Consider the following 14772-nt stretch of genomic DNA (forward strand, 5'->3'; position numbering starts at 1 on the left):
CCAAATTGTGTGGAGATAGCACGTAAAATGGAAAATTTTTCCATATAAGCTCTTTAAACATCTCAAAAACTAAAAGACTAGTTCGCGTATATATGGGCGGACAGATAGAAGGACATGACTGACCATTTGTATTATATAACCTAACCGACGTTTCCTTCTGGGTCCTACAAAGTTCGTGCCAAACTTAACATACCCTATTCAGTCTATAATGAGTGCTAGTGGACTAGTAAGTCACTTTTTAAACTAGAAATGGTTGTAATAGAAAGAGCGTATCACTAATTAAAGAGAAGAAGACAACTGACAGCTGCGCTGAAGTATGGAATCGAGCAGCAGTAGCAGCGTACGGGCACGATTCGGAGCTTAAACTGTATCCAATGGCCCATACTTTCCCAATGAGAGCTGAGAGCAGTTATTGTTGCTTTTGTTGCCTAGCAAGTTGAGGTATTATCAGTTATTTGGAATAATGGGAAAAGTTTTCGCAGCTGCTGAACTTGTTGACAACGAACACGAAGCATGTTCATATAACAGCAACAAAAAGTGAGCCAACATTTGCACCAAAATGAGCGGCATGTAAGGGAATCTGCTACGACCAATCTATGATACTGGTCAGAGTTTCAGCTTATATGTGTGTAAACAGGGTGCAGCCGTAGAACCGCTGGTCTGCTTCAATTTGGTGCTAAGTAATCGATTAATAACGATTAAAAGCAGGTTCGAAAAGATAGCTGTTGAAATCTTGAAAACTGAGTTTCAATATGCGCCCAACGCACCACATAAACTGAAGTCTCCATTCATATAGTAAAATAGCCGATAATGACGAAAGGCGTTGAACTCAAACAAAAGGAACACCCTATAAAATACACTATGTGCAATTTTCGCTTGTATTTGCCAACCACTTCAGGAGCAACTTATCGCTCTCTATCCCAACTTTGCACAGTATCCACTAGCCGGCAGTGGCTTCGCAAGCTACCAGATGGGCTTACGTTTTCGTCTCTCCTGATCAACATTGGAACGGCGTCAACTTAATCGCCAAACCAATCAACACCCACAAGGAGGTGTTCACACAAACACCCACACACACACGAGCTTATAAACTCACCCACCCAATCGTTGCAGCACCAACGAATCCACAGAGCAGCAGCTCGGGCGACATTTATTTTATTTTAATTGAGACATAACGGTTTGCTGTAAAGTGACAAAACTTAATGAAACTCAACTTTGCGACGACGGACATCACTAATGACAAATTCGCATTTTTTCGCGTCCAAGTTCCTGCTCCTTAGCACTTAATTTCGCATGCTATATCTTAATTATATTTCTTATTAGTAAATTTCGAAGAGAATATCGCTAATCGTTTACCGCATAATTGATGGTTATATTTCATCTTCTTCAATATTATTTTCTTATTTTAATTGCAGATTGAGGACGCTATGCTCATGTTCGATAAGCAGACCAATCGGCACCGAGGTAAGTACAGTTCGAACAACGCATTCGAATATCAAGTATTCTGATTCCCGGCCGCTATGCAGAAAAATTCTGCGATCAAATATTCATTTTTATATTTTTTTCATAAATGATATCCCAGTCAGTGGTGACCAGAATACATCGGTACCAGTAAACTTCTAAATCCCCTTCGAGGTTCCCTACTTTTGTAAAGAAAAAACACAGAAATTTCAAATTTAATGGGTAATGTTCATTATCATTCGAACGAACATTCTTTGGCATTTATTTTTTGAGGATTATCTCTTTCAAATGTTGGCCGCGACTATGTCTCAGATGGTCCATCCAATTTTCGAGAAAATTTGTTCTCTCAAATGTCGCCGAGGTCATGAGCTTTAATTTCAGGTATCAAATAGTCGGTTATCATGGTGCGATAACGATCGCCATTGAGGGTTATGTTCTCATCGGCATCATTTTTGAAGAAATATGGACCGATGACTCCAGCGGCACACAAACCACACCAAAACGTTGTTTTTCTGGATGAAATGGCAGCTCTTGAACCTAGGTTAGGTTGATTTTTGTTTCAAAAGTGCAAATTTTGCTAGTTTACATACCCTTTGATCCAGAACCGAGCTTTATTGCTGAACAACATTTGGCTCGAAAACGTGGGATCTTCTTGGACATTTTCGAGAGCCCATAGAGTAAAGCGATGTCGCTTGGGAAGGTCGAGAGACTTCAGTTCTTGCACAATCCGTATTTTGTAAGCTTTCAATCATTAAGATCATTCCATACGTCAATCCAAGTTGCTGAGAACGTCGCCGAATCGACTCTCCACGGTCTTCGAGTACACTCTCAGCTACGACTACCATATTTTCTTCAATGGAGGTGGTATATTCGGTCGAAATATAATGAATGATGGGTCTCAAGATGGGTGAGGGTGTTGTGAACAGTACGCTCAGTAGACCGATTGTGTTGACCAGAAGTTAAGCGAAACGCGCGAAACATACTATTTACAGAACATGAGTTTTCTTAATAAAGTTGAACGATTTATAAAAGTTGTTTAGGCGTAAGTTTTTCTTGATGGAATGCCAAACAATACTGAACAAAAATAATACGACAGCTTGACAACGCGTGGTCTATCTAAGCTATGGAAAAAAGTACCTCTACTTGGATCATCTGTAGATTGTTAACCTGCCTAAAGTCTATATATGTAAGTCCCTCATTATTACCGTCTTGCTATATGGTGCAGGGGCTTTGAAGATGCTATCATCTGATGAGTTGGCGTTACGAGTTTTCGAGAGAAAGGTTCTGCGGAAGATTTATGGTTCGTTTTAAGAGACAGCGGCTATGCTGGCTAGGCCATGTCGTCCGAATGAATGAAAACACTCCAACTCTGAGAGTATTCGACACAATAGCTGCCGGGAGAAGCAGAGGAAGGCTTCCATGTCATCTGAAAGGATGAAAACACTTCAGCTCTGAAAGTTTCCGGTTGAAGCAGAGGAAGAGTTCCATTTCGTTGTAAAGACCAGGTGGGGAAGGACCTACACACTACAGTTGGACTCTCCAATTGTTGCCTAACAGCGAAAGGAAGAACCACCGCGCTCTTGTAAACTCGGCTATAACCGCGTAAGCGGTGCCTACGCCAATAAAGAAGAAGTTAAGTTTTGCAGCCAGTCCAACAATTAAACATCACGGTGAAGTTAATCATTTGATTTCTTTGAGACAAAGCAACGAAAGCTTAACGACGAATTGACGACACTTCGTTCTCTTCATTAACTCTACATTTAATACCATGAAAATCAGAAACGTGTTTTAGCAACAGTTTAAAGTAACAGACTAAATACAATTTCCATGAAAAAAAAATACTTTAAAAGTTCCTTATAAAACGCACAAACTACATACCTGTATATCCAAATGCTGCTTTGCCCATTTATATATAAATGTTTGACCATTCATCGTCCGCATCTAAAGCACCGCACCGCGCGGCCGCAGTTGGGTTGATATAGTAAATGCGAATTTATGCGAGTACGAGCTGCACGAATGAGGCAATTTAATCCACCACCGTCCCATTCAACGCCACCGCGAAGTCACAAACACACGCATTGCAAACACCATTTTCTTTTCATGCCTGTGTACTTTCTACACGCTCTGTTACCTTCTTAAGCCCACTTTAATTTGCACTCTTTACAATTTTCTTTAGCACAGTTTGTAGCGTTGCTGGTGCCCAGTGCCTGGCGCTTGGTGCTTAGCGCAGGGTAGCGGGGGTAGCCGGTGTACGTAATGATGGGCTTGTGACCACGGTCAGGTGCTGAGTTTGTTAAATTTTTTAGACCACGTGTAAATAATTGCAAATCTCAACTTGGGAGTGTGCCAGCTGGGCTGCTTCCTAGGCGCTTTAATGATGGCCGCATTGGCTTATGTAAATAGTGTGAACGTATTTATGGGATGTGTGCATTTTTTAAATTTTAAGCTGACGGCAATGGCAGCTGCACTTTTCGCCATTGTTGCTTTTCTGTATTATTTTTCTTTCTCAACCGCAAACTGTTAACTGCTGGATTTGCTGCTGTTGCTCTGGTAGATTTGAGTAGAAGACGCTTTTGTTTAAGTTGTGCCCATGAAAAAGAAGGTCGTAGAAGGAGTATTTAGGAGAAGGCGAAATGTAAGAAGAACTCTTCTTCTTATTCCCGACAAGGGTATATTAAATGTTCCGAAAAGCTTTTAACATCTAGAAGGAATCGTCGAAGACCCTATAAACTATATATATAAATGATCGGCGTGACGAGCTGAGTTAATTTAGCCATGTCCGTCTATTTGTTTTTATATACGGAATATAGTCTCTCTTTGAGATATCGCTCTGAATTTTGCACACGTTCCTTTCTTCCCAAGAACCGCATTTGTCGGAACCGTCGATAGTACATATATAACTGTCATACACACTGGGTATTAACAAGTAAGAAAGGACTAAGTTCTTCCGAACTTCAATAATATATCTCTTCAATATATATCTCATATATATATTGACCAATATTTTCGCAAAAAAGTTCGCAATTGAAACTGGGGTCTACATATTCGGTACCGGGAGGCTTGTATAATTGTAGTACGATTTGGACAATTTTCGATCAAGAACTCAGAGACAGATATGCGCAAAGTTTTAGCCCGTTATATTTTATGGATTTTGATTGGTATTATGGAAAGTGAAAGAATAAAATGGAATTTAAAATTGTGTTATATGGGAAGAAGGCGTGGTTGTAGTCGAATTTCGCCAATTTTTGCACTGCAACATAGGAATATTAGAAAACCTTTATGCACCGAATTCTTTTAAAATCGGTGGAGCAAGTCCCGAGGTATGTGATTTCACCTACAAACAGGCGGTGTCTAGCCCATGGATCGATTTTGAGATTGGCTCCCTTAAAGTCTTCTCAACTGGGCTAGAAGGACCATGAGACTTCACAGCTGCTGGTCTGAAACCCTACTTTTGCCCGTTCCCATTCCGCAGTTATTGAGACTGAAGTACCTGCCCTAGCAAGCCCATCAGCCTTACAGTTTCCTTCAATACTGCAATGGCCAGGCACACATATTAGTCCAATCATGAAATAACAGCAGTCAGGCAAACTAAAACTGGAGCTGATGGAAAGTTCCAGACGGTGTACTCCTCCGCCAATCCCTCACGCAAGCTTTGATCCTTCCTTAAAAAAGCTCGCCACCCCACTCCGTCCCTCCCATGCCTACTTCAATGGTATGTGAGCAGAGAAGCGACAGCCAGGGCTTTGTTCAGCGACCTCCAAGTATTTTACAATAAAATCAAAGTGAGCGACAATTCCAGAGTGCTTAGGCTCTCATTTATCCGATTCTCTGAGTCTGAAGACAGTTTCCGTGGCCATACACCTGGCGACTATGTCCACCGATCTTACTTAGATAACTGAAAACGCCTCATAAATTCCCAAAACGCTTTGAGCCTGTAAGAAATTTGTTGCAGCGGCTTAGCGGTGTTAGAAGGACAATTTTTTTCACATTTTTAACCAGTGGCATACTTTTCTTTTCCGCCCCTTTCCTAAAAGAAAAACTCTCTGAAATTTTATTCTCAACATAAGTGGTATACTTTTATTATTTTTTTTTTACTGCATTCACTCACTCTTTCTTTTCCCTTTCTGCTCATAAACAAAACGCAAGAATAATGTTTTTCTGTTCCACACAATTTATTTCGAATTAAATCGATACACTTCTTGTAATTTCTCTACTTACCTGTTACTAAATTATACTCAAAATAAATTACTAAAGCGTTGATAAACCCTGAAAAATCGCCTTTATGCCTGTCTTTATGGTTTCACATCATGTGCTTCGCTTCCAAATCGGATGCAAACGAGATAAAGCAATCATTAAAATTACAAATTCATTTTCTCCGTGGAGAAATATCTAAGTACTAGAGGGAAGAGGAGGAGAATTACGAAACATGACTTGGAAATCGTGCGTGAGGATATTTTATTTTTATATTAAACGAAATGATACTACGATTGCAAGGGTTGCCACATAATTGGACTCCTTTTTATAACCGAGAATGACACAAATAAATTTTTTTCTTGTGAGATAACTTTAACGGTCATTTTGATAAAATCACTTGACATAAACTCAAACTGTAAAATATTTTATTGGTGAATTGATTAAAAATAATTATTATTCTGATCTGAAAAGCATTTCAGAGTATGTCAGACATTAGGGATATACAAGGAGATTTCCAAAGTAAACAGGACTTTTGATAAAAACAGAACAAATGGCTTTTTCGGCAAAATAAATTTATTATATTCAAAATAGTCTTCTTCTGCTTCAATACAGCTTTATGCACGGTCCAAAAGCGTGCCGAACGTGTGTTTTAGCTCGTTGGCCGGTAATGACGCCAGTATGCCGGTGCAAGCCTTTTGAATGGCCTCTACGTCTACATAACGCTTTCCTTTCATGAGCAAATGCATTTTTTCGAAAAGGAAGAAGTTGCACGGTGCCATATCAGGTGAATACGGGGAGTGGTTAATGGTTAAAATGTGATTTTTGGTCAAATAATCAGTCTTAGTATGTTGGATTCTGAGCAATTTTTGGTCGTCAGTCAATTTTTGCGGAACAAACCGTGCACACACCTTTCGTAAGCCTAAATTTCCGGTCAGTATGCGATAAATCGATGTTTTGGAGATGTTCAATTGCATTTGCATGAATGATTGAATTCGGCTGATTTTTGATGAATTCACGCACAGTTTCGATGAAATATCCGGTGATCACGGATTTTGATTGGCCCACATGTTGATCGTTATTTATGTCCTCACGACCCCTTTGAAAACGTTGAATTTACTCGGCTACGGGATAGGCAATCATTGCCATAAACTTGTTTTATCAATTGAAACATTTCGTTAAAAGTTTTACCAATTTTAAAACAAAATTTAATATAGGCTCTTTGTTCGAAGCTCGTTTTCGCACCGATAACACAAACATACTTACAGTTAAAACACCAGTCGATATATATATGACGCCACAAGGCGGCGCTAGATTCAAAAAAAATTACTTTGGAACGCACGTTATAGTAATCAGTCAGGTTGACAAACACACACTACTCCAAATGACCGCAGAAAGGTTTGGCAGAGGTAAGGTAATCTCTTCCCAGCGCATGAAGGACTAAAATGGAGAAATACCACTGGTCCATTTTCCAAGGGACAAACGGTGTTCAAGGTTACCTTCAGTAGTAAGGCTAATTGGAACGATTCCTTCTGGAGCTATTGCTTAGGGATAGAACAATGAAATGGTACACTGACGACTCGAAAGCGTCAGAGAGAATTAGCGACCACGCGCTAAACTTTACATACATATGGAGAGTTTTCCGAGCATTTTCCAAGCAGAGGTCTGCGCTATAAATCGGAGAGTAGAGATAAACCTCCAACGGAGCTATCGCAATGACCGTATAGTTATACTCAGCGACAGTCAAGCGGCACTAAGAGCGATTTGTGCATACTAGATGAAATCGCTATTGGTGCAAGAGTGTATAGAACGACTGAACAGTCTATCGGATCGTAACCAAGTGCACCTAATCTGGGTGCCCGGTCACAAGGATATAGCGGGGAAGGAACTGGCTGATGAGCTCGCCTGCTACTCGGCATCAACCAACATGATAGGACCCGCACCTTTCTTTGCGGTTGGTCTCCATGACATAAAGGAGCTGCTATGTAAAGATAAAGGAGTGGGTAGGGAGGGGTATTGACAAGAACTCTAAGACAAGTGCCATGCGAAGTTAATAATAGGCGGTACAACCCTAATCGGATTAAATATGTAATCAACCTCCCAAGGGACAAATTCAGGCTACTTGTCGTCTTTTACACTGGCCATTGTAAGCTCAAGAAGCACTTATATAACATGGGGCTATGAGTCGGAAACTGCAGAACACCTGCTAATTGATTCCACAGCAGTTTGTAGGCGCATGATAAAGACCCGTGGATTCATGTTTCCTAATAGGGATCACATCGCCTCAATAGCATCTTGCAGTATATTGGAATTTATCTATATGCTGGTACTAAGTGAGTCATTGGGTCTTAGGAGAGGACACAATAGATCTCAGGTCGTGATGCAATCCTCATTTATTTATCTAATCTAAATCTATCTATCGCCACGGTAGTTTACTTTCAAGACCTTCAGTAAACGTATTTTTCAGATAGGTTCAAGAAGTTGAACAACCGCTGCACCGATTGTGTGGAGCCAAGAGCAGACTATGTTGAGAAATATATCGCTCTTTCAAGAAAAATTACGTATTTCTGTGATTCTGCAGTTTATTGAAAACTTGACGCATACTAAATACATTTTTCCCCTTCTTATATCCTGAACATGGTATACTAAGTTCGTCACAATGTTTGTAACACCTAAAACGAAACATCAGATAACCTATGAATTAAATGATCACAGCGACGAGCTTAGTCGAACTAGCCACGTCCGTCTGCTTGCTATCTGTTCCAGTTGTCTGTATACCATATACACGAACCAGTCCTTCATTTTTCAAGCTATTGCTCTGAACTTTTGCACACATTCTTTTCTCCCCAAGAAGCCGCTCATTTGTCGGAACCGCAGATACCACTATAGTACAAAGCTGATATACAAACTGAACGATCAAAATCGTGTCCTTATATGGATAACTTTTTTATTCGGCAAGATATCTTCAGCAAAATCGGCAGGGATTGTTGTCTAAGATAACGGTACAATATACGAAGAAATTGCACATAACGGTTCACTATAGCATATAGCTGTCCTATAAATACGATCAAAATCCAGTTCTTGTATGCAAACTTTTTATACTCTCGCAACAATGTTGCTAACGAGAGTACATATTATAGTTTTGTTCACATAACGGTTGTTTGTAAGTCCTAAAACTAAAAGAGTCAGATATAGGGTTATATATACCAAAGTGATCAGGGTGACGAGTAGAGTCGAAGTCCGGATGTCTGTCTGTCCGTGGGTCCGTCTGTCCGTCCGTCCGTGCAAGCTGTAACTTGAGTAAAAATTGAGATATCATGATGAAACTTGGTACACGTATTCCTTGGCTCCATAAGAAGGTTAAGTTCGAAGATGGGCAAAATCGGCCCACTGCCACGCCCACAAAATGGCGGAAACCGAAAACCTATAAAGTGCCATAACTAAGCCATAAATAAAGATATTAAAGTGAAATTTGGCACAAAGGATCGCATTAGGGAGGGGCATATTTGGACGTAATTTTTTTGGAAAAGTGGGCGTGGCCCCGCCCCCTACTAACTTTCTTGTACATATCTCGGAAACTACTATAGCTATGTCAACCAAACTCTATCAGAGTCGTTTCCTTCAGGTATTTCCATATACAGTTCAAAAATGGAAGAAATCGGATAATAACCACGCCCACCTCATACAAAGGTTATGTTGAAAATCACTAAAAGTGCGTTAACCGACTAACCAAAATGAAATTCGGTATATAATATTTTCTTAATACCCTGATGATATGTACGAAATATGGGTGAAATCAGTTCACAACCACGCCTTCTTCCAATATAAAGCTATTTTGAATTCCATCTGATGCCTTCTCTGTATAATATATAGTACATTAGGAACCAATGATGATAGCGGAATAAAAATTTACAAAAATACGGTATTTGAAAAATATGTAAATGACGTATAATGAAATATCGATTATCACTTTACCATGCGAGAGTATAAAATGTTCGGTGACACCCGAACTTAGCCCTTCCTTACTTGTTATTTTTATATTCAGTGCAGCAGGAGTTTCTTGTGTTTTTTAGTTATTTTGGTAGCCATTCACACATTCGATCATGTTAAAAAAAATTAAATCATTTAAAAGTTGCCATTTTCGGTTTCCTCTGGTATTGTGTCATTTGAGTGATTTCGTGTACAAATTCACTTGCATATATACATACATACAGATATATATGTATATGCAACGACCGAGTTTTAGTAGAATAAATTGAATTGACGCTGGAAAACACCAGCAAACAGCCAGAAAGCCGGCAGCTCACACACACACAAACACACAAAGACACCCGTGATTTTGATCACATTTTATTATTGCATTTTTTTGTTACCTTTATTGCTGTTGTGCTGTGGCACATGTGAAAGTTTTTGTCAACAACGCTGCCGTGCGACTGCTTGCTGCTGCAAATGTTTGCAGTTATTGCCAACAGTTTCGCACATGTGTAAAAATTCCCGCAGGACATACAAAGGTACACGTATTTATATGTGACTGGCGACGGGTTATGGGATTGAGTGTGCCTATATACATAGTATGTATATGAATATGAGAAGTTGCTGTCTTTTACTGCATATATGGGTGTGTTTGTATGTCTATGTATGGGAATGTGCAAGTCGTTTTGCGAACATTCAGCGGCAACTCATAACTGTCTTCCGTTCCAATCGGCGCGCCGCTGTTCACTGGGATTCATTGCAGCGGAAAACAAAATTTTCAATTTTAATATTAAGTGTCCTTGACACCGCACACACAGCACACACGCGCACACACACCGACATTCCGTAGTCGATGTGCAAGTCTATATTATTTTACTGCTCACCAGCGCGCTGCCGTTACACACAGGAGGGGCAAACAGGAAGCGACAGGCTTGCATTTTCGATGTTCCACCTTCTGCTTTCTGCGCTCACGCCGCCGAGTTTCTCGTTTTTCGCGGAACGCAGCCATCTCCGGCTCAATTTAATATTTACTGCCTTAAAAAGCGTTTCTTTTTTCTCTTCATATAGTTGTTATTGTTCGTTGCATTGCTGTGCCGTTAAAAAGCCGAATGAATGAATCAGCTATGACTGTTACTTTGAGCGGGAGGTTTGTGCGGCTGGCGCAAGGTTGCGCGAATTGCCTGAGGCACCATCTCATGATTTATGAATGAAATACTTAAGGTAAATCGGTTGGCTCGTACGCCTTCTCACACACTCGCTCTTTCGCACTTTCTCGCCGTTTCCTTTCTGCGTTTTTATACACTTTGATTATTAGCAATTGCCCACTTTCTCGTTAACTACTCATTCTAAGCTTGCTGCCATTTTGTGTATTACTACTGACACATTTCGATCGATAGACTGCAATTATAGAAAGAAATTAGTGTCTATGTGTGTATGTAACTGTGCACTACAAATGTAAATAGAAGCAAAAGTGCTTTGGAATGGGGGCCCTTCCAGCAGAGTCGCCGTGTAAATCATAACAATGAGCCCCGATTGTATTGAGACCTTTCGTCTTTTGCCTCTCGACTAGCTAGAAGAGTGTTGCCAGGTGTAGACTAAACTAAAAAAGTCTAAATAAGAGAGCAAAACTCTTTTATTCGCTCTCTCTCTCTCTCTCTTTCTCCCATTAGTATTATTAACTTACGCCTAGCTATAGACATCGTAGGAGCAATCATGGACTGCTTGTGATAAAGGAAAGCAAAATGTGCGTTGTATGTTATTTATATGTAACTATATTGATTTTATTCTAAAAGTTTAAGGCAACTGAAAACGACCGAACTCACTCGGGTCTTTGGCGACACTAAAAAAAAACACAAAAACAAAATTTACTTCCAAAAAAAAGAGAAATCGTATCCAGATCCATAGTGATTAGATTGGTTGGCTAAAATATATACTGTATATAAGAAAACATCTAGAGGTCGCTCGTCCAGGTATATAATTTCAAGTAGACTTTCGTAATACTAGATATTAGGAACCAGTATTAACACCAACAACAACACTAGCCTCGAAATTCAACGAAGAATAACTCTTAGCAACAGGTACTACTTCGGACTGAGTAGTCAATTGAGAAGTAAAGTCCTCTCTCGACAAATGAAGACCAAATTCTACAAGTCACTCATCATCCCCGTCTGATGCAGAGGCATGGACGATGACAACATCTGATGAGTCGATGATACGAGTTTTCGAGCGAAAGGTTCTGGTCCTTTGCGCATTGGCAACGGTGAATATCGCATTCGATGGAACGATAAGCTGTACGAGATGTACGAAGACCTTGACATAGTTCATAGAATTAAAAGACAGCGGCTACGATGGCTAGGTCATGCCATCCGAATAATTGAAATTACTCCAGCTCTGGATGTGTTCGACGCAGTACCCGCCGGGGTAAGCAAAGAAAGAGGAAGAGTTCACTCCGTTGGAAAGACCAGGTGGAGAAGCACCTAGTTTAGCTTGGAAACTCCAATTCGCGCCAAAAGGCGAAAAGGAAGAACGACTGGCGCGCTATCTACGCCATTAAAGAAGATGATATTAAGAATATAAGAGTGAAGTAGAAGTTTGTCTTACCACAATCTAAATGTTACATGAAAGATCCCGATGTTCGAAGTAATTTACAACAAAGGATTGCAGAGATTTACTAATAACTATTGAGCGGATGATAATAAACTAATATGTTCGAGGTTGAAAATGTAGCAAGACCACTATATATAATATTCGAAACTTTAAGGTGATATTAGTCGGGTTCTTTTTCGAGGGAGGATGAAAACAAAGCCTACCGCATCATCATTGTGTCATCACAGCAATGCTATGTGCCACTTTCAGGTCACTAAAAACTCTCTACTTGGGAACCGTCGCCCAACCGGGAACAGTTTTCGCATTTCTTCGGCGTGGCATTCCATATTTCTCGTCTAAAGTCTCAAAACACTACCAGCGTCCAGGTCTAGTCTCTTAACCGTAGAACGTTTTCAAAGAGTACATTATACAAAGTTATTTACATTTTTTAGCAAGACATTTAGAATATTGTGCGCATTCAAGGGACCGACCATAGTGTTCTGCTTATTTTGCTTTGTTTGCCAGCGTATTTGAAAAGCGTAATCGCTGATTGCTTCCTTGTATATAAATGACGACGCTTTAGCTTTTTCCATTATACAAGTAAACAGGACTTTTTGAATCTAGCGCCCCCTGGTGGCGCCATCTATATGTCGACTAGTGCGTTAGAATTTGCTATCTTTATCGATTGTCCAGTAAGAATTTCATGACATTTCATTGATTGGAAGTGCAGTTATTGCGTTTAAGTGTCAGTATGTTTGTGTTATCGGTGCGAAAATGAGCTTCGAACAAAGAGCCAACATTAAATTTGGTTTTAAAATTGGTAAAACTTTTACCGAAACGTTTCAATTGATGAAACAGGTTTATGGCGATGATTGCCTATCTCGCAGCAAAGTGCAAAAGTGATTTCAACGTTATCAAAGTGGTCGTGAGGACATAAATGACGATCAACATGGGGCCAATCAAAATCCGTGATCACCGGATATTTCATCGAAACTGTGCGTGAATTCATCAAAAATTAGAAAAAATCATTATTAAAATTCATGTAAATGGAATTGAACATCTGAAACATCGATTTATCGCATTTGGTGCGCCGTATTCGGCGTGTTCGGTCCGAATATCGAGAAGATGAAATTTGGCGTTTGTTGCACGACCGTTGTGACCGATTATTTGACCAAAAATCACATTTTATCCACGCATTCACCTGATATGGCACTGTGCGACTTCTTCCTTTTCGGAAAAATGCATTTGCCCATAAAAGGAAAGCGTTATGTAGACGTAGAGGCCATTCAAAAAGCTTGCACCGGCATACTGGCAGCCAAACGAGCTAAAACACTCATTCGACATGCTTTTGGACCATGCAAAAAGCTATATTGAAGCAGAAGGATAATATTTTGAATAAAATAAATTGATTTTGCCGAAAAACCCATTTGTTCTGTTTTTATCAAAAGTCCTGTTTACTTTGGAACGCATCTCGTATATAGATACTTCCTAACATTTCCGTTCCTGCACAGCATCTGTGTAGAATAATAATGCATCTCATCATGCTTCCCGCAGGACCCCATTCTTTTAAACCGAGCCGTCCCTACCGTGACGTCCTTACTCTCAACGAATTTACAATCGTTCTTTATTTCCTGTTGGTATTAGAGCGGCAGAAAACATTTCTGAAATAATGTGGAAGCATAGTACCGCCTTCACAGTCCTTTGCCACATAAAAATCCGGGTCTGTACCGGTTACTGTCGTGGGTACTTATTCTTCTTCTTTACTGGTGACACAACAGCGCGCCAGTCGTTTCTTCTTTTCCTACGTGGCAGGAATTGAGTATTCCAAGCGAAGCACTTTCCTCTTCCCTTCACCCGGCGGGTACTGCGTCGAACGTTCACATTTTCTGTATTTCAAATGCTAGTAAGTCGATTAGCGTGTCGCAAATTATGTACTGAAAAAGCTTAGATTAAACCTGTGCGGTATGCTGATTCTACCCTTTGATAACCTGTACGATACGCTTTTTCAAAGGTTTTACGTAGGTTTTTTTCCTCAATGAGTATGTCCATAACCCTGGAGAGATGATTACCCACAAGCCATTATTGAGACACCAAAGTCACTGTTTTATATGCTCTTTGGGCAGAGGAAATTATTTGTTCATATTTTTTCAGAAAATGAATCTGTGACTAATGACAATTTCGAGACTGAATTTGAAGATGTTGGTGTGAACGACCTTTGGTTCCAACAATACGCCGTTACATGCCATACAGCCCACGAAATAATCAACTTATAGAAGAAAACTTTTTAAAGAAAGTATTATCTCGAATCACGAACTTGTGGCGTGACCTACAAGACCAACTTTTTGTTTTTATTATTTTAATTTAACATCACTGGGCTATTTTTTGTGAGGTTATGTGAAGTCGCTTGCCGACGCAGATAATTCCAAGACACGTTGAAGCCTGTAGACTGGAATTAATTCGAGCCAGCCGCGGCGGTCACATAAAACATATACAAGGCTAATATTCAAAATGACATTTAATATAGCCAGCTGCAACAGAACAAGACAAGAAGAATATTGATTA

At 39.9% G+C, this 14772-nt stretch overlaps 1 protein-coding gene across 3 annotated transcripts in view; it reads left to right on the forward strand.

Annotated features, from left to right (window-relative positions):
* The window catches only part of LOC126761375 (RNA-binding protein Musashi homolog Rbp6), a 260056-nt gene that overhangs the window by 196061 nt on the left and 49223 nt on the right, over nt 1-14772 (forward strand). For all 3 annotated transcript variants that reach the window (XR_007667359.1, XM_050477477.1, XM_050477478.1), the window contains exon 3: nt 1416-1464. Coding sequence is in view for 2 of the 3 variants with exons in the window: in XM_050477477.1 (XP_050333434.1) it covers nt 1428-1464 (37 nt within the window). In the remaining variant the exon portion in view is untranslated. The remainder of the gene's footprint in view (nt 1-1415; nt 1465-14772) is intronic.

Source organism: Bactrocera neohumeralis, chromosome 6, assembly GCF_024586455.1.
Source record: "Bactrocera neohumeralis isolate Rockhampton chromosome 6, APGP_CSIRO_Bneo_wtdbg2-racon-allhic-juicebox.fasta_v2, whole genome shotgun sequence".
Lineage (NCBI taxonomy): Eukaryota > Metazoa > Arthropoda > Insecta > Diptera > Tephritidae > Bactrocera > Bactrocera neohumeralis.